Source organism: Argopecten irradians, chromosome 4 (genome assembly GCF_041381155.1).
Source record: "Argopecten irradians isolate NY chromosome 4, Ai_NY, whole genome shotgun sequence".
NCBI lineage: Eukaryota > Metazoa > Mollusca > Bivalvia > Pectinida > Pectinidae > Argopecten > Argopecten irradians.
In genome coordinates, this window is record NC_091137.1 from 44,224,054 (window position 1) to 44,246,279 (window position 22,226).

General features: G+C 34.8%; 1 protein-coding gene across 5 annotated transcripts in view; it reads left to right on the forward strand.

Annotated features, from left to right (window-relative positions):
- The window catches only part of LOC138321801 (ras-specific guanine nucleotide-releasing factor RalGPS1-like), an 88,582-nt gene that overhangs the window by 8,570 nt on the left and 57,786 nt on the right, over window positions 1-22,226 (forward strand). Inside the window, exon 1 of one of the 5 annotated variants that reach the window (XM_069265771.1) lies at window positions 16,159-16,206. The exons of the other annotated variants lie outside the window; for them this stretch is intronic. Within the exon in view, the coding sequence (XP_069121872.1) occupies window positions 16,168-16,206 (39 nt within the window). The 5' untranslated portion in view covers window positions 16,159-16,167. Of the gene's footprint in view, window positions 1-16,158; window positions 16,207-22,226 lie in introns of those variants that run through there. 5 annotated transcript variants of the gene reach the window in all.

Genomic DNA, 22,226 nt, shown 5'->3' on the forward strand with positions numbered 1-22,226 from the left:
ACAAAGTGTTGTTATTTTTCGGGTCGATCCGAAATCCAAGATGGCTGCCACAGGCGCCATCTTGAAAACACATTTTGAACTTCTTCTCAAGTTCTACCAGTGCGATTTGGCTGAAACTTGCATGAAATGATCCTGACATGGTCCAGACAAAGTGTTGTTATTTTTCGGGTCGATCTGAAATCCAAGATCGCAGCCACAGTCTCCATCTTGAAAACACATTTTGAACTTCTTCTCAAGTTCTCACAGCCGCCCATCTTGAAAAACACATTTGGAAAATTATTCTCCATGTTCTTACCGTTTATATATTGCACCTACAGTGGGTGTTACATACAACTATTTTACATATGGACTTACACTTGCTACTTGGGTCCCTAATTAACCTTAATAATAAGAAATCCATGGATAGCATTATTTATGCATATTGTGAAAAAGATATGGGTTTGGTTTTCAGGGTTGATACAAAATGTAATACATGGTGTGATGCCAACAATATGTAGAATTGGAAAACTATGTGTAATGTACTTGTGTAAGGTATAACTTATTTTGAGTCCTGTGCTGAGTTAAAGGCTGCAGTGGTCTTCTATGACAATTGTTGCAATAAAGATTGGTAGTTGTAATGATAATTATAATCCTACTTGTTGGTTGTTTGGAACTTAGCTGAATTGATTCAAGTAGATATTCTTCTTTTTATCAATGTTTTAAAAAAAAAAAGAGGTGAAACGATTCACCGATGCATCAGTACATGTATTAAAGCGCTTGGTGGTGCATCAATGCATAGTGTGCAATTTATAAGTATCGCGATACCAAAAAAAAAAAAATATTGGATTATCTCCCTTGGTTAACGTCGACCGAATGTTTGGTAGTAACAAAATGGTGGAATCCTACAAGGAGTATAACACAAAACTTTTGTCAGCGCCTGTGGTTTATAAGGCCCTTTGTAGGTCTTATTTCAAGTTTCTGTCTACTTAATCTAGTAATGGAACATGGGGAAAAATAATTTGGTTTGTAATGAGTCTAAGCAAAAGCCAAAATATTTCGGAAATACAACCAACTTAAGCATGAACAAATCCAGAAATCTATGTCATTTTTTATTTGTATTTGATAATGTAATTATTTATTTCATCAAGTTGTTTCATAATGTCCAGCAAAATATCACGATAGTATCATATATCTTAAACCCTGTATCGTGATACATATCGTATCCTCACATACCTCACGATATACTGGACTACTTATAAAGGAAATTAAAAACTACCGAGGTTTATAATTCTTGTCATTTGTCAGGCAGGATATTCAAATCGAAGTGTGTGCCTTTGGTCACAGGTCAAACACAGATATTTAACCTGAGCGACACATTGATACTCAATATAATATTTGTTAAGTTTTGTTGACATTTCATTGGAAAACATAAATTCTTAACAGTATATACAATTGACTATATGATTTGAAATTATTTGAATAATTTCTTTCGTCATGTTTCTAAAAAAGCAGTTAACAGGGTAATGATATTTTTACTGACCTTGCATAACATAATTGTGAAAATATAGTTTAATTTTTGAAATTAAGTGGTGGTACATGCCTTTTTTTAATTAAAATTCAAAAAAATTTCCTTCTCCTGTGACAAAAATATATTGATTTGCTTTCAAGTTTTAAAAATTTCTCATTTTAAAAATGCTTAAAAGTGTCAATTTCTGTTATAATGACCCATTGTATATTTCATGATTTACATGATATGTTATCTTTGGAAGACCAAAAACTATAAATGTACTCAACATTGAAAATCTTAGGGTATCTACTTTTATCTTGGTTTTTTATGTCTTTATAAGTCAAAATTTATTTATTTATGAATTGATTCAAACTTTTCCTATGAAAATTTGATTGCAAAATACACATTAAAATTAAAGCTGTGGTTAAAATTTTAAATAAAAAAACATTTTTACAGGTGAAAAGATAATTTAAACATACATTAAATAATGATGCATAAAATTGACATACAATGACAACTTAAAAATATGGATACATATGTTTCAATTTGACACATGATTTAATATATAAAAAAGATATTGTCAATACTGGTTTTTGGATATTTTAGCTGATTTCAATATGATTTCTTCTCTAATATATTTTCACACAATTATGTTGAATTACCATCAAATTAATGACACATTTTACCATTACGCACACATACAATATGTTTACATACAACATGACTGATTACCATATGGACATTGACACTTGACTTGGGTCCCTAATTGACACACTTATGACATAATTACAAGAAATACATGATACCCATATATTGATGCATATGGTGACAAAGATATGTAATATGACAACTTTCAGAGTAATGGTAGCAAATATGTAATACTTGGTGTGATGACACAAACTCAATATGTAGAATCTGAAAAACTACGGTGTAAAAGTGCCATATCCAGGTATACACTTATATTTGTGTCCTGATGCTGAGTACCCAAGGCTGACAGTGATCTTCAATATGACAATGATGTCACAATAAAGAATCACGTAGGTTTGACATATGAAAATGTATTATACATCATACTCCTTGTTTATGGTTGTTTGGAACTAGCCTGAATTGATTCACCCTTTTTTTTTGAGGTAGAAGATTCTTCTTTACACAATGTTAACAAATAGAGGTGAACCCAATTCACCAATGCATACAATGTACATATGATATAAAGACACGCTGATATGGTGTGCATGACAATGCATACTAGTACTGCACAGTCTATGACACATCTCAGTATGACAGCGCTCTGATACCCAATATGACACACTGATACTCTATATGAACATACTGATACCCCAAATATGACACACTGATATCCAATATGACACACTGATTGCTCAGTATGGACACTTATACCCAATATGACACACTGATACCCAATAAAGACACACTGATGCTCAATATGACACAGTGATACTCATTATGACACACTGATGCCAGTATATGACACACTCACTGATTCTCATTATGAAACACTGATGCTCAATATGACACATGATACTAATATGACACACTGATATCCTGTAGGACACACTGATACTCATTATGACATACTGAAACCCAATATGACACAATTGATACCCAATATGACGATACTGAATACCCAATATACACACTGATAGTACCAGTATGACACACTGAAACTCAGTATGACACATGATACCCAATATGACACACTGATACCCAATAATGACACACCCATATGACACACTGATACCCAATAAGACGACATGATACTACTCATGACACATATGACACACTGATACTCAATATGACACACTGATGATACTCAATATGACACACATATATGACACACTGATACCCAATATGACACACTCAATATGACACACATGACACAACTGATCAATATTGACACACTGATACTCAATATGACATATACCCAATATGACATACTGATACCAATATGACAGATATATGACACACTGATTACCCAATATGACACACTGATACCCAATATGACACACTGACACAATATGACATACTGATACCCAATATGACACACTGATGATATGACACACTGATACCCAATATGACATACTGATACCCAATATGACACACTGATACCAATATGACACACTGATACCAAATATGACACACTGATACTCAATATGACACACTGATACTCAATATGACACACTGATACTCAATATGACACACTGATACTCAATATGACACACTGATACTCAATATGACACACTGATACTCAATATGACACACTGATACTCAATATGACACACTGATACTCAATATGACACACTAATACTCAATATGACACACTGATACTCATTATGACACATTGATACCCAATATGACATACTGATACCCAATATGACACACTGATACTCAGTATGACACATTGATACTAAGTATGCCACTGATACCCAATATGACACACTGATACCCAATATGACACACACTGATACCAATATGACACACTGATACCCAATATGACACACTGATACCCAATATGACACACTGATACCAATATGACACACTGATACCCAATATGACATACTGATACCCAATATGACATACTGATACCCAATATGACACACTGATACTCAATATGACATACTGATACCCAATATGACACACTGATACCCAATATGACACACTGATACTCAATATGACACACTGATACCCAATATGACACACTGATACCCAATATGACACACTGATACTCAATATGACATACTGATACCCAATATGACACACTGATACCCAATATGACACACTGATGCTCACACACTGATACCCAATATGACACACTGATATCCAATATGACACACTGATTCTCAGTATGACACTTATACCCAATATGACACACTGATACCCAATATGACACACTGATGCTCAATATGACACAGTGATACTCATTATGACACACTGATGCCAGTATATGACACACTACTGATTCTCATTATGAAACACTGATGCTCAATATGACACAGTGATATCTAATATGACACACTGATACCCATTATGACACTGATACTCAATGACATGACTGACTCAATATGACACATGATACCGATATGACACACTGATATCCATTATGACACACTGTACTCATATGACATACTGATACCCAATATGACACACTGATATCAATATGACACTCTATGCTGATAAATATGACACACTGATGCTAATATGACACTTAGCATGTTCATTATGACACACTGATACCCAGTATGACATACTGATACCCAATATGACATACTGATCTCAATATGACACACTGATGCCCAATATGACACTCTGATGCCCAATATGACACTATTCAGATGTTCATTATGACACACTACCCAATATGACACACTGATACCCAATATGACACACTGATACCCAGACACACTGATACCATATGACACACTTACTCAATTATGACACACTGATACCCAATATGACACTTGATACCCAATGACAGAACCCAATATGACACACTGATACCCAATATGACATACTGATACCCAATATGACACACTGATACCCAATATGACATACTGATACCCAATATGACACACTGATACCCAATATGACACACTGATACCCAATATGACACACTGATACCCAATATGACATACTGATACCCAATATGACACACTGATACCCAATATGACATACTGATACCCAATATGACACACTGATACCCAATATGACACACTGATACCCAATATGACACTTTGATACTCAATTTGACACTCTTATGCTAAATATGACACTAAGATGTTCATTATGACACACTGACACCCAGTATGACACACTTATACTCAATTTGACACACTGATGCCAGTATAAGACACACTGATGCTCAATATGACACACTTATATTCAATATAGCACACTGATGCCAGAATATGACACACTGATACTCAATATGACTCACTGATATTCAATATGACACACTGATGCTCAATATGACACTCTTATGCTAAATATGACACTTAGATGTTCATTATGACACACTGACACCCAGTATGACACACTTTTACTCAATTTGACACACTGATACACAATATGACACACTGATACACAATATGACACTTTGATACTCAATTTGACACACAACCTGACATATTGATGATACAGAACCTGACATACCAATGATACACAGCCTGACACACTGATCACACACAGCCTGACACACTGATGATCCTTGTGAGAGCTCGAGCTATAGACTACAGTTGCATCCTTTGGGAAGTCTGACAGTTATATGACAGATATTGATTGTTGGGGATATTGGTTGAGTGAACCGTTTACCTTTCTAAGTGATAGGCAATAATTATTGATTGCGTACAACACTTGGTCTAGCCTGACATTAGACTTGTATATGTGTGTTTAAGGTCAACTGTAGTCTAGCCTGCGACTGATCCTAGGTGTCGTAAATAACTATAATCCTCTCCAGTACTCCAGTGCTTGTGTATCCATCTCTTTTCCTCAGTGAAAAGTCAACGACCCAAAAATCAATTCGTAATTAGATTGATAGCTCCTGAAAAACGGCACCAGAAATAGAGATCACTGTAGGTGGGGCTGCAGTGCTGTTTTGTATCGATTGTATAAAGTGTTGTAACGTCATACATACACAGAACACTGATGTGTTTACAGCAGTACTGATTGAAATCAAATGCCACATACAACTATTTGTAAGAATTAGAGGTAAATGCTTAGAAACTTCCTTTTTCTGATAAATCAGATAAACTTGAAGTGAAACTATGGACGTTTAAACTTTTGGTGTATTTAGGTTTGCCTGATGAAAAAGGTGGTATTCAATTAAACCTGATGGACGAGAGTCTGTGTACTGTTTTCTTGTAGTTAACTCCAGGCTTTTGTCTGATTTGATTGGTTAACATCCTATCGATAATTGATAAAACCATTTAGGTATGGCCTGTCTTTTATGTAACAGGTCTTCCGATTTGTTTTTCAAGAGGGGGGAAGGGGACTTCAGTATTTTGAAAATTCGAAGGATGGCCTTTCTTAGTAGGTGTAACAGAAAAGTAGACACTTCAATGTAGGTGAACTGCATGCAGTATTTTGATAAGTTTAAGGATGGTCTGTTTAATATGTGAAAGACATTCAGATAATGTTTTGGGAGGCTGCAGTATTTTGACTAAGCCTTCTTGTGGTATTGCTGAATTTCAAGTCCCCATGATTAATGCATTTAATCTGAAGAATCTTTCAAGAACATGCAGGACAGTTTTCTTTCCTGAACTGAAGAAAGGTCATAAAATGATCTTTAGCATGAAACTTTTAAAGTGAACAGTCGGGCAAGGATGGCTAAAGTCGGTAAAAATGGTGTATGTATCCAGTATAATTTCTTATGAAATAGAAAAAGAATATCTCTCGTCAAAATCTGTCTGCGTACGAAGAAATTAATTTTAAGTACAGGAATCCTAAAACGTCCTCCCGGCTGACTATATCGGTGGTTACATTTCCACGCAGCCTCGCTTTCAATGCTTCAACTTTTATTTATTTCAATGGTCAGAACTGGGAAATGTAAGCAGAACTTGACCGTCGTATTAATATGTGAGAACTTTTGGAAGGCCAATGAACGCATTTAGACTGGTTTTCTTTGCCCGACTATTCACTTTAAGTTTTCTTTTGTAAAGTATTTCTCAACTCATTTTGTAAAAGTGATGCAGAAGCTACCTACAATTCAGTTTGTTTATGTAGTATCCTATGCTCGGTGCTTGTAAGAAATATGTTGAGTTTTAATAGTAGATGATCATGTGGTTTTGCAATTGCATCATCTCTGTATATGCATGTGGTGTCAAAGTGAATCCTCATCCCGTCAAGGGAGGTAATTCTCCAACCTGTAAAAGGGAGACAATTCTCCCATCATGATCAGCTTTACATGTAGCTGTTGACTTTCAGTTTGACCAGTGACATGTGTGTTTGTCCATAGATTTGTATTGCTGGTTCTGGTTAACCTACTATACATAAATTAAAAGGTTAAACAAAGTCTTCTTATAATTTGATGAAATATGATAAATGTAGTATTTTCCAAAACAGTCATTTATTGTTTGCTTATAAATACCCAAATCTGATAGAAAGGTTAGCATAAACTTGTATACATGTACCTCTTAGTTCAGATCTAGAGCTATATATTTACAAATGACCAAAATCCTAGTTCTAATAATTTGATGACCTGCTTGCTGTAACACTCAAATATCTGTTATTTCCATGGACATTACATTTCACAAATGTTACAGAAAGGTAATAACTAAGGCTTCACACATTGCCTTTTGACTATAAATACATGTGTTCTGTGGCAAGGTAAATACGTATATCGTTTCCTCCACCCACGCTACTGTTGTTTGGATGTCTCCCTACTTCCCTTCCTAGATATAGCCCGTCCCTGTATGTACCCAACCATCATCTGTTTTATGAATTCATTCATAGAAACTGTGATGAAGCGTAGCTGGAGTGTTGGAAGTGAAGGCAACATGATCCGTGATGTGTATTCAGCAACTTACCTGAAGCAAGACTTGCATCTCTCCTGCTGTTTTTTCTATATATACAAGTGATGTCTGATACGGCTGCTGCCAGGAGTCACATGGCTGTAACAGTCGTGTGGAAACGGTGTCCTGATAAACATTTGCCTATCTCAGAAGATATTTTTTGGAAAAACTTTCCAAAAATTCATTTTTGATGTATCTGTTTAAAATAATGCAGCTAAGTAGATGTTCTTATATTCTATAATATTGTTATATGATGTATATATGATATGACTGTATGTAAAAGTGTCTTTTGGGAAACCAAGGATGTAGTGTTAAAAGAAAATAAAACTAACAGAAGGTGGTAAAAGATATATTGGTGGATGATATACCTGTACGTTGATAGTCAAGATGGAGGAAAACGATGGATTATTTAGTGGTGCCGAGCTAGTAAATATAAAAGCAATGCGGAGGGTAAGTAACAATTGCTCTTTATATCCAAACTTGGCAAGAAAATCAAGGAAGTTCAAGTAATGATTGTCCCTTTATATCTAAAATTGTGTGCATGATGTGACATTCAAGGATGTTAAGTAACGTTTGTCACTTTATATCCAAAATTGATGTGAAAATCAAGGATGTTCAAGTAATGATTGTCCCTTTATATCTAAAATTGTGTGCATGCATGATGTGACATTCAAGGATGAATCCAAAATTTATGTGAAAATCAAGGATGTTTAAGTCACGATTGTCCCTTTATATCCAAAATAGGTGTGACATTCAAGGATGTTACGTAACGATTGTCATTTTATATCCAAAACTGATGTGGAAATCAAAGAAGTTTAAGTAACGATCATTTCTTGATATCCAAAATTGATGTGACATTCAAGGATGTTCAAATAATGATTTGTCCCTTTATATCCAAAATTTATATGATATTCAAGGAAGTTCATGTTAAGATTGTATCTCAATAACCAAAATTACATTGTCAAGAAAATGTTTGAGTGACAATTGTTCCTATTATCCAAAATTAAATTCACAAGAAAATAAATGCTGTTCGAGTAACATTTGTCCTTTTACATACAAAAAAGGTCAGTCAAATGTTTTCTTTTTGTTGAACCACATCATAGAATTAATGTCAAAATGGTCTGTTTATGTCATAATCTGCTAGACTATTAAATCTCCTCTTTGTTCAGATTTACTGGGTTTTTTAAGTGTAAATATACAGATTATGTAGTGAAATTTAACTACACTTATCAGTGTTTTTCCTGCCTATATATTTGGGGCCGAAATAAGGCCCCATTCCCAATTGTATTTCTTGTTATTTTTTCCCAAATCTATGTCTAAATTTCCCAAATCAGTGAGTTGACGCCTATTTTGTGTGACGAAACAAAAAAATTCCGGAAATCCCAAGTCTGAACGTCGTATTTTAGTATACATTCTTACACTTGATTCTTAGAGAAGGATAATTTTTTATTTCTACCTTTTCCAAAATTTCCATAAACACAGTTAAAATTTTTCATTTTATACTTTCATCGCACAAAATTTCCCAATTTTCACCAGGTGGCAATTTCCCAAAATGTCCAGGAAAAACACTGCTTATAAGAGGTTTATTTTAACTGACTAACATGAAGTATGAACATTAGACTTAGCTCCTCTGCCTGACAAACAATTTTAATTTGATTATATGTTAGCTATAAGTTGATTGAATGAAGGCCTACTCGCTACTGTCTGAAAGCACTGTATATATGGGAATTTCACATATGAAGGTGATATTAGTGATTTGAACTGATATTGCATCTGTTATAATTAGTGGTCACTTGTTTTTATTAATTTGTGTGTGTGTCAGTCCATATATACATTCATAGATAAAAATCATTAAATTCCACTTGTTGGTACAACCTCTGATTGGTGGTTTTTCTCCAGGTACTCTGACTTTTCTTGGTAAAATGGCTTTCCTCCACCAACAAACCTTGTTGCCCTTTTCTGACCTTGGCTGTTAATGGGAGGTTAAAACTTATTTAACCATACCAAGTGTCTCATATTTTATTCAATATAAACATGGCTTTGGTGATTTATTTCATCAACTGACAAGGTTTGCTCAGATTGATGACCATGTAGAATCATTTTTCAAGTCCAATTAAATATATGAAAAATTATCTATTCAGATCACTGTTTTTGATCAAATAACGTGCCTAAACAAAGTAAGAAATTCCTTGTAGGGTTGTGAATTTTTTTTTTTTAACAGAGTCTAATTCGGGTGATAAATCTGAAAACATTATGATTAACCAAGAGCTTTAAGATAATCCGACAGCTGTCTTGGTAATGATATATATGCTATTACCCTAAATATCTTTAGTATGTTATCTTTCTAAAACAAAATGCAAACATGTGTCTGCCATTTAACCTTGCTTGTCATTTTAACTTAACATTGACCCAAAAATACATGTAAGCACATGTCAATTCTTTGTTAATTTGTATTACCTAACATTTAAATGATATATGTTAAGGAAGTATCTTTTGAGGATTTGTAGATTGTTTAGATGAATGACCAATTTTCTTAAGTTAGTGGAATCAGTTTACAAAGGGGAGATAATCAATGGTAAGGGAGATAACTACTGTTAGTCTTTTATAGGGTATGTAGTATTATAAATAGGACAGTTATCATTAAAATTAAGGATATTCTTTTAATTATCATTTAGAATGATAATTCTAAGGAGTTATAAATATTTTGGTTAAGAGTGAAAATTTAAATGTAGAAATTGAGATTGAAAAATTTCTAAAATTACAAACCATTCCAATGAGAAATTTGGTAATAGAAGGTTATTTCTACACTAGACACACTGTCTTTTTGATGGCATTGGTTGGAGAGAGAAGAAAAAGATATCTACTTTGATTATTCATGATATTTTCTGAGCTGAAATATGAAAGTAAAATAGCTAGTTATTATGGCCTATATATATATACAAGGAGAAGATAATAGAATCATTGTATGTTAGTTTTCTCTGTTTCTTTAACCATATTGATGTCTATGTGCTGAAAGCAACAAAGCCTTATTATAAAGAAACATTATATCAGCTACGCCCTGTTTTCAATGATCAAATAATTGTATCTGTTTTATATAGACTTGAAACCAGTCTTGCTTCTCAAACGTGTTCAATATAAAGTGATTGTATCCGGACTTGGCATATAGACACGTTATAAGAACTGTTTTAGTGTTTTGCATTTTATGAAGTTTTTACCTCGACTAACTTTATTTATAGAGCACGCTGTTTTATCTAATGAAGCAGTCGTACATACTAGTACATGTATATATGTATTGTATGTTTGTTGGCTATTTTGTTGATACAGAGATGATATCACTGATCGTAAGACAAATAGATATCAGGGCTGCTTGAATCCATCTGATAAACATAGATACCTTATTTGACCCAATAAACACAAATTGCAAGGAGGGATAAAAAATTGAAAAATGAAGGGGTGAATAATAGGTCCAAATTTCAGATAATATTTTCACAAAATTATTTCACAGAGTTGTAAGCCATTTAAAAAATCAATTTACAAATGGAATCCAATAGAGAAACCTACAATGTTTTCATAGTTTTTGTCTGTATTTAAGTCAGCAGTCTTTGATGTTAATATTCTTCACCACTAGTTGTTTGGACTAGTAAACCCAAAAATTTTACTAGCCGACTATTTAATCACTACCAAAATTAAATATAAAACTATTTTGCTTCAGCACTTCAGTCATGATCAGTTTACAGTTTTTTTTACCCAAATTACAGTCTGAATAATTTTGGGAATGCAAATTCTCAAAATAATGCTTCCGGACTGAAGTAATAGCATAATTTAATAAATTTAGAATGCACTCAAAATCTGTTGAAAAATTGAACACGGCTCTTTTAAATATAGTACTTACCGGTAACAATTTTAATCGGATGGGAGCCACTAGTCCATTTGGGCTAGTTCATTTCAATTGGCACTACTCCTGTTGTAAAATTACTAGCCATGTGCATCGGACTAGTGCTTAAAGTGGCAGACTGAGTCAACGCAAATTGAGGACTCAAAAAAGGAGGACTGGTGCTTATAATGATGGGGATACTTATTGGGTCAAATATGGTAATACATATATACTACATAGTCTTCCATCCAAGATGGGGTCACACAGCAACTGCAACTCCCAAAGGGCCCAAATCAATTTAGGGATCTAAACTGTACTGCTCTATGTAACCTAAAAAGGGGACTCTTTTACTCCTTTACTCATGAATTTTTAATCAAATTATGTCAAATGAGGTCCTATGATCAATTAAAAAGGGACCTAGTGACCTATTTACAGTTGTAAGTGGGTCAACCAATGACCTATTTACAATCAGTAATATGATAATTGGCACACATTCACTATATCTTTCAAGTGGGGCCTAGTAACAATATGTGTTCGTTATATTTATTGATGTATATTCCTGCAATGCAAACACTTAACTCCATGATACAACAAACAGATGCAGTGGTGATTTGCATTAAGAAAACGGCCATCTCCATCTGTGGGCTGTTATACCATACTCTTATAAAAGTTGATAGATCTATTTTCTGCTCAGTATAAATAAATTGGTAGCAATTTAAAGATTGCCCACTGCACTTAAGTCTGTCGGGGTGGGGGGGGTGTAGGTTGGGGGGAGAACATGCTTTTAATTTGTGTGTTTGTTTTCCTTTGACTCAAGTTACAAATTGTGTTGTTCCAGTCTATAAGATATAATTGTGATCAGATTGGGGATCCATTTCTCTCCATCACACCTCTGTACTCCTCTCCTGGGATATCAGATAATACAAAACTACAGAACATAAGTCTTACACTTAAAGGCTACCCCTTGATTTGATGTTTGGCAGATATTCAAGAAGAACTAGAGGTTCTCTCAATTTATTTTGTGATATACTTAAAAACTCAAGGGAGGGTGTTTCTAAAGAGATGCACTCAATCTATTCTCTATATATTTTAAACTCCAGCAAGGATTGATGTAAGGAGCTACTCCCAATTTATTTTGTGATATATTCAAAACCCCTCTGAGGATTGAAGCAGAAAGGATACACAATTTGTTGTATCTGTGGCAATGCTGTAAAATGTCTATTGTATATATTGCTTTATGGCCACAAGGGTCCCTCTAGGTTGACATGTGTATACACCAGCCCTCTCTTTTAATTGTGCCTTCCTAATGAACGATTCCACCATTGTGTAAACCCACTAACCATTACTGGTTATAAAACACTAGTTATGAGCAAATGGAAAAGGGTAGTTATACGTCCCGTCTGTGAAAATGAGATGCGGAGCTGCAGACGGGACTGTGAAACAAGGGATGCGTGACAAAAGACTCATATATTGCCGTCTAGTCCAGGTCTGGTGCTGTGTCTGGCTGTCAGCGAAGCAAAGGAGAAAATATTGATCTTTACAGGCGCTGGACAACAAACTAAATGTGTGAAAAATAAATCTATGGCAGGATGAGTTGAACTGTAAAGGTGCTGCACCCTTTCTCTGTTCACGACCCACGCAATATGTCTCCCGAAAGAGCTGGAGGTCCTCGCCACACGTAATACGTCTCCTGAAGTAGATCCTTGATCTGGTGTCTGGTTGATGGAGTGGTGATCATTGTCATCACTTACACGATGTGACAGAGACAGGAAACATTTATCCAGTAAAGGTTTATCCTACATGCATCTTTTTCAAAAAATCCTAGTAAATATCCCTATATCTGTCATAATAGGCCCAGTGAATATCCCTATGTCCCTACATATTCCCTAAAAGGCCCAGTAGATGTCCTTACATATATTCCACAAAAGGCCCAATAAATGTCCCTACATTTTCCCCAAAAGGCCCAGTAAATGTCCCTACATATTCCCCAAAAGGCGCAGTAAATGTCCCTGCATCTTCCCCAAAAGGCTCAATAAAAGTCCGTATATAAGCCCCAAAAATAGTCTGTACATCTTCCCTAAAAGACCCAATAAAAGTCCCTATACATCTGCCCTTAAAGGTACAACAGTAAGTATCAACATAATTCCCTAAAGGGCCTTCTCTTAAAGGGTTCATGTAGCTGAATACCCTTTGTGTCTAATCTGCATTTCAAATTGTTTGGTGCAGTTACTTTGTCTACTGATGCAAGCTGAAATTTTATGCATTTCAAGCACAGCTGCTGACTATGCAATTCCCTTTCTGCACCTTTCATCTAATATACGGATCAATACTATCAATCACATCAGTTTGATGACATCCAATAGTGAAATAAAATTTTCAATTTTTTTTCTCGCTTTATTATCAATCGGTCATGATTGCATTTGTATATTAACGACTCTGGTGATGAAAGCACAACCCTTAAGGAGGGTGAAAGTGAAATTGTGGATTCTGGTTGCTAACTCTGGGACGTGTCGGTGTTTCTGACATGTAACGATGTATTGATTAGACAGGATGGGGGTTTGCTTTGTGTTATAGAGGGCCAGCTCAGAACGTCTGGCGATGTTCAGACGACTTCAGGGCACTGGGGACGCTCCTCTCACTGACTGAATTAGCCGTGTCTAACCTGAGGAAAAGTCCGGGAGATATTCTGGTATTAGCTTGCATGATTTCAGAGTATCTAGGGAGTCTATTGACCTTCTGGTGCAATATAACAAGTGATAATTACCTATCGAAGGATCAGAAAATGTCATTATCCATTGTCGTCAATCCGTGAAGATGAAGTGTGTCATTTGTGTGTGGCTGGTTACCGACAGATGACAGAGATGCACTACCTCCGCGGTATTAAATGTCTAGCACTGTTTGTTGGAAGTTACACAGTAGTTTGCATTTGATTCTGAAGTTGTGGAAGCTATTTGACAAACATGCTTTAGTACAGTATGAAAAGTGAATTATTTCAGTATTTCTTTCTGCAATTATGTCCCTAAAATTTCTAATGTTTTTCTCTGGTTTAGTATTGATGACAGTTTATTGAATGGAGGTACAGTACATTGGTGTTTGTCATAAAAGTGATTGACATTAAGTTTCATTGGACTTGATGTCTGTGGTCGATATTTGAAAGGGAAATCTTGCTGACTTCAGTCCATTTTGAACAGTATAAACAGACAGCTCCCTGTTAGCGGAGACGGATAGAGGAAACATAATGACAGCCCTGGTCCCAGATGGGGACAAAAGTTATACAATGGATAGTCTGACAATGGTACAGTGGATGTGCAGTCACTATCGTTAGTAAGCTTCAAAGTGTGAATCTGCTCGCCAGGCTGAGGAAAATCTACATTTATAACCTGGTATCTGACACACAATGCTCATGTGTTAACATTTTAATATCTATTAAGATTTTACATCACCGACAAATATACATGTCCGTAAGTGTACTTGAGATCTTGTGATAACACTAATGTAATATAAAAGGATCTATTTGAGTTTATGTGAAGTCAGCATTTCTGAAATAGATATTTTAAAACGTGTACGAAAAAAGCTATATGATAAGAGACTTTACAATTGGATAGTAGTGATGTATTTATATATCCTACAATTGAATATTTACTGATGTATAAACATGTATATCGTACAATTTAATAATATCTAGTGATGTATACATGTATATCTGAGAGTAAAATCATCTGATCTATATTTATATATTCTGGTAGAGAGAGGTATATTAATATATGTACAGTGACAAATATACTGAATATATATAGAGGGAATCTGATGGAGACAACAGCGATTTAAGGTGTATATATATATACATTGTACATCATTATGTTCAAACACCTGTACTTGTCTCTGATGTACTGGATTGACAGTTTGCTGTGATGTCCATCATTTAAGTCAAACGTCTGAACTGAAACTACGTAACCTGACATGTTTTACATGTGCAATTTTCCGCATTTTGGAACATTTTATAAAGTCAAAAACCAACCGATTGGTTAAATTTTTTGTAGTTTGTTCAAATTAATATAGTTCGTACTTTATGATAGATTGTGTGTTATCAGGTACGATTATACTAGGACAGGAAGCCGTGTTGTAGTTGTTGTGGTACGTTTTAGGCTGATTTAAGGCCAGCTTTATCCCCCGGAGGAGTTCGGCCTTTGTGGATCAGTATACGTTTACCTGTGGGATTTTAATACCGATGTGTTTCTCTCGTAAAATAACTTTCGTGGATTTGTAAGTGTACATCAATCTGGATGAATATGCCACCAAACTTGAAGCGGTCACGATCACAGGTATTAATCTTAATCATTTAATGAATTAATTTTGATAATCTATTGCATGCATGTCTAGGTTTAAATTTCAATATTAATGAATGAGTTCATTGGCTATGTGAAAAATAAGAAAACAAGAGCTCAGATCTGTTAGATTTGTCATATAAACCCAGGTTTATTTTAATGTATGTATTCCTTGCAGAAAAATAGAAGGTAAAACAGTTACAGGTAAATCTTAAATACTTATTTAAGTTTCATGTATGTCTAGAATATTTTAGTAAATAAACTAGCACATCAGCTATGATTTGATGATTTGTTATGATATATCAATGTACAAGTGTTATCAAAGCTCTATATATCTATTTTTCATCAAGATAATTAATATTTCATTATCCTAATTGAGAGCTTCACAGACTGTACTCCCACATATGATATACATAAGTATATAGATAGGTATATCATTAGTATACATATTTATCAATCCTTTAGAACAACATCTATATGTACTTGGCCTACAAGGCTTTTCAGTTAGGTACAAATTGGTCCCCATTGACTCTAGTGAAACACTTTCCCATTAAATCAACCTGGGCACAATTTTCTATGTTATTTTTAGGTTTTAGATTAACTTTAGTTAGGTTTATGTATACATTATTTTTGCTCAAAGCACAAATAACAATCATTTTAAATATCTATTTTACTGCTCACAAGAATTCAGTTAATTCACAATCTGTAGAATTTTCCTTTGATCGCTGAATTTATATATATATAATTAATTTATATGTAAACAAATCTGGCTGTGAGTTTGATCTTTTAAATGTTGTGTAGTAGGTAAAGGGATGGAAAACTGGTCCAATTAAATGTATAAAAACATAAATACCATTTTGCAAAGTATTTACTTTGCATCACTAGCAGTAATAGGAACCAGTTGTAACTCAAAAGATGACATCTTTTCCTTTTTAGATGTCTAAGTTAGAGCTACAATTAGGCAGCATTTAGGACCAAGTCCCTGTGTTCCTTTGTAAAGCATCAGTTTAGAACTCATAGGTCCTATGAACTGTGACCTTAAAAAATGTGTATGCTAATGTTTCAAATCCCTGTGCTGCTGTGTAAAACATTGGTTTCTTACTAATTAATTATATTCATACCTGGTAAGCCTCAATCAGTTGTAATAACACTAATTAGTAATTAATGACTAATCCATTGTTGCTATCTTAACTTTGCAAGTCCCTGTGATCTTTTGTAAAGCCAAATCCCCGTGTTCCAGTGTAAATTAAAGCTTTGACCTGTGATCTCATAATTCTCTGCCATGAATCTGGTGCCTAGATTAATTTTCCTTCCTAAAAATACCCCTCCAATTTCCTGTACTCTAGAATATAGCCAAGTGCCTGTGCTCTAATGTAAAGCCATGACCTGGAACCTTGTTAATTCTCTTCCGTGAGTCTGAGGCACCGAGATTAATTTTCCTTCCTAAAAATATCCTACCAATTCCCTGTGCTCCAGTGTAAAGCATTAATTTGGTACTAATTACCATGGTCATGCTACAAATATAGTACTTAAATGAACATGGTGCTCTACCTTTAACGAACCTTTCGATTGGTATTTCAAATTGGCGAGGTTACCTGGTGCCTGGATTAATTTTTGCTACCTTCACCACCCTCAGGTGTTTTGCAGTAAAACAGCTGTTGTCTTGGATATTGACATTTTATTTTGTTATTGCTACTCTAAGGTGTCAAACAGCTTGAAATGCCACCTCCGTTTTATATATGTGTTAGCTGTTATCAACATTGGTCACTTTATTTGTCAAACTGTTGAAAAGTTTATTGCGAAACACTTGCTAAGAATAACAAACAGATTTGAAAAACAAGTGCTTCAGATCTGAACACCAGAAGAGTTTTATGGTTTATCAATACCAGGAAGTCTTTAGATTCTGATCAAAGTATACACTGTTATTGTATCAATATACAGACAGAGAATCCTAAGGAAGGTCTGGCTGTTCACTTATATTATAACAGTACAAGAGACATGAAGATAGTGGGAGGCCTGATGACATACATCCTAACAGATACCTGTAGCAGAGAGCTAGATTTGTATTTTCGTCTGGTTTATGACTTAAACATGGGGTCAGGCATGACTCCATCAAACGTGGCTATCTCTGGCCCGACTATTACAGAGGCTAACAAACTATCATAATTAGTTCTCTATGTGCCAGTTTTATACTATTCTACTGTTTCCTGTTTCTTCTATTCCGTCTGTGTGTTGGGTCGTAATTACAAAACAACCCTCTGTATACAAAATCCCCACCTGTTTTCCTCCCTCCCTGATCAACAGTTGTTTTCTATTTTTGCCTCTGTCGTATAATATGTTATGCGTGATGTAAAGTATGTGTGGATGATAAACTGTCTGTGGGGGGCTCGTTATTAAAACAATTGTGCCTTTCTTCCCAAATCTAAAAAAAATTCGGAGGAACGATATATACATAGCCGTAAAAAAAACAACTTAATTCTGATAATGTAAAGCATGTGAGGATGTATAAATAAACGCTGGAGGAGGCAACAAAAAACGGAACATTAAACCAACAAAGAAATAATAGCATTGTTGTTGTTGACATAAAGTAATAACTGTTGTCTAGCGTGATTAATTTGTTATGCTACAAATTAAAGGGAAAATGTTTTGATTTAAAATTAAAACAGCATGAACTACTGAAATTTTAATTTTATGGTTTTGGTGTAAGATTGAGTAGTAAAACAGAGACATACTCTATAACTCCTGGAATGATGTACATGCATGCATGTGTTATCATTGTATGATAAAAATATAATGATATATACAGCACAGTATCTGTATTCATCTGTGGTTTTTCTCTGGGTACTCCAGCTTTTCCTCCACCAACAAACCTAGCATATCCTTAAATGACCCTGGCTGGTAATAGGACGTTAAACTAATAAAAGCACACCAAATTTCATCTGAAAAATTCAATAGTATAATAGTTGTAGTGAGCAACTAATTTTAGATAGTTGCATTGTTATTTGATCATCTAAAACACTGTACAATTTTTTCAATTGTTTGCTGAGGTTGTGTTGTGTTAAGTGAACCATAGATTTACCGATAAAATGTGATGAAAGATATCTCTTAAGTTTCAGCATGTATATTTCTGAATTTACTACATGTGTAATACAATTTACAAAATATTAAAGAACAAATATTTTCTTGTAGGTGTAGTAGATACCAAACTCTGTCCTGCATCCCTAGTGTTACCTTGGTTTAAGACTTTTAGTATTAAAAAATCTGGAGTTCCCAGAGAAAAAACAATAGTCAGCTCACAGTAACTGTCCTGCATTGGGCATGGAAATAACATCATGACCCAAAAAACATGAAGGGGAGCTGTAAAATGTCAGACAATTTTTAACCACCTCATCTCATCGTCGCCTTGAGGTACTTAAATGATATGTATACCATATCAGTTTGGAGTAGATAAAGTTCACTCTGGTATTGTCTATCAGTCTGGAGTATTTTAAAAAGATCACACTGTTATTCAGCCTACCGCTTATATTTCTTTGCTGAGATATAGGCTTTATAACAAACCACCACGGTCTAAGCTTTGCTATATCTAGATGTGCCCAAAACAATAAAGCGGATCCGTTTGGATCATTACCTAAAGAGACCTAGTGTAATAAATTCTGTCCAATCGATACGGCTGGTGATTGCTGTGACAGTTAAGTGCTTTTTGATTGCTTTCTCACAGATGTCTAGATATAATTTGCATTGGATTATGTAAATCCTGGTCTATAGTAGTATTTTGCTGAGTGTGGCATTTCTGAAGCTCTCTCATCATTGGTTCAAGTGACCTTAAACCTGGAAGATTTGAATTTTCTATGTCCACTATGAAAGCTCAGGCAGGCCTATTAAAAAGTGATGCCTACCGGTATGTCCTGTCCTGTCCTAGCTGTCCCATCCTGTCCCATCTAGTCCTGCATTGCCCTGTCCTGCCCTGGTGTTTGTCAGCACAGAGGCTATTTAGACATTTTTAACTTCAACTTTTTGCACTTTGCACTATCGCTATAGAGCTCTGTAATCTTTGATGTTGATATAAATAAAAATGCCTGAGTGTTGCAAAATTTGTATCTATATGATATAGTATTTTGACATAAAGATGTATGATTAACATGAAGAGTTTCCGACTGTTGTTACCAACAAACTACAGAAATACTTGTGTTTATCTGGGCAGATGATATAAGTCATCGCCACCTATCTGTGAATGTGCCAACTTAATGTATGGCTGCCTCCTGGTTCTGAAAATGGAACCTTTCTCGCAAGATTGTTTACAAAAAGCTGTGATATTTGTGGAGTTACAAGCTATGAAGGTTGTGGTTTTGAATGTTGCAGACAATGTAGGTCTAATCTGCCAAATGTGTGTAAATTCATGTGAAGAGTAATTCTCTGGTGGCAGCGGTGGGATTGTGATTCTCTGGTGCCAGCGGTGGGATTGTCTGTCCAGTGTAAGAGGCAGACATGTGTCTGCTTCATTTGATCTAACACTCAATCCTCTCATTATTGAGTATTAGTTTTGTGGTCCAGATGATTTAGATCTGTCATTCCAAGTTATACACATCTCAGCGATGTTTCTGAATGCCAGTTACACTACTATTACACATAAAGCTGTGGCCCATGCTTACATGTAGACAACACAATTGGTTTGTATATCAAATCTCTCAGGTACCAAACTTATCAACTTGTTATAAGAAAAAATAAATAAACTCCGGGCTTGTTTCTCATCACCTGATTGTATTGGGAAGTTTGCGCTTATCTATACTGCTGTTAGGTCTTGTCTAGAATATGCTTTCGGCATAACAAACTATATTGAACAAATTGGACTAGATTGTCCTTTAATATGAACATGCAATACAGGGGTTTCAAGATGCCAACACAACATGTATAAAGTATTACTTATCGTGGATTAGTGCCACCTTCTGGTGATTGTGACAGTCCACAAACTTCACATCAAAAAATGAAGTGACAACCACAAGATGGTGGGACTAGTAATTTTAGTAAATTGTTCTTTACCTACATTATTTTGAAATCTTGAAACCGACATTTTTGCCTGTGTGATAAAGAGACATATTTGGAAGACTAAACTGACCCTTATTTGAAGATCAGAATTTCTTAGCTGAATTTTATTACTAGATTATCTCCCCTTAGTTTGAAAATTAGGGTCTAGCATCGGACATGTCTCAAAACAAAAATTATTGAGCAAAGCTTTAATAGCATCTTTAATACTGTAAACCAACTCCTAAATTTTGCAATTACCATTTCAAAGCAAGTTTAAGAAGATTGATATTCGCAGATGTGAGAATTGAATCTACTCTAGTTTGAGTAGTAAATGTCTAGTTCTGTGTTTTTTGTTTCTTTGGCCTCCAGGTTCCCTACTCTCAGACTATATTGCTCCTGTATAACCACAAGACAAATTTATACATCCATATCCTGTATCACTATCTAATCAGTCTATGTACCATAACACATTACATTTCCCAGCTGAATTACTCCTATCACATTTCTACCATATAACTGGACTTAAAATGTCCCTTGTGATGGCTAAATGATGCAATTCAAACAGATATGATGCCATATATACTTAGCCATATCAGAATTGACCAGCAATATAGTCATATTATGATCATTGATATTGACAGAGTCTGACTATAGACAGACAAGACATTAGGATATTATGACTTTGTGTATACCCCTGTGGACAGAAAATTTCATCTTTGTATTTACATAAATCAACAGAATTGAGTAACTGTCAGACATCACATTGTTACGTATTCTGCTTTGATAATATTGGGCTGCAATGTATTCCTATATCCCCTGAGTTGCCTTCATGTGTAGATCAATCCTGGACTTCTGTAGATGAAATAACATCATTCACTTTTCAATTTTGTTTTGGACTTTTGCTATAAAACCTGATTCAAAGTTAGCTTTGTTATTTAAGTGTTATGTATATGTTTTAGAAGGTCGCTTTGACTTGGTAGTAGTACTACATGTAT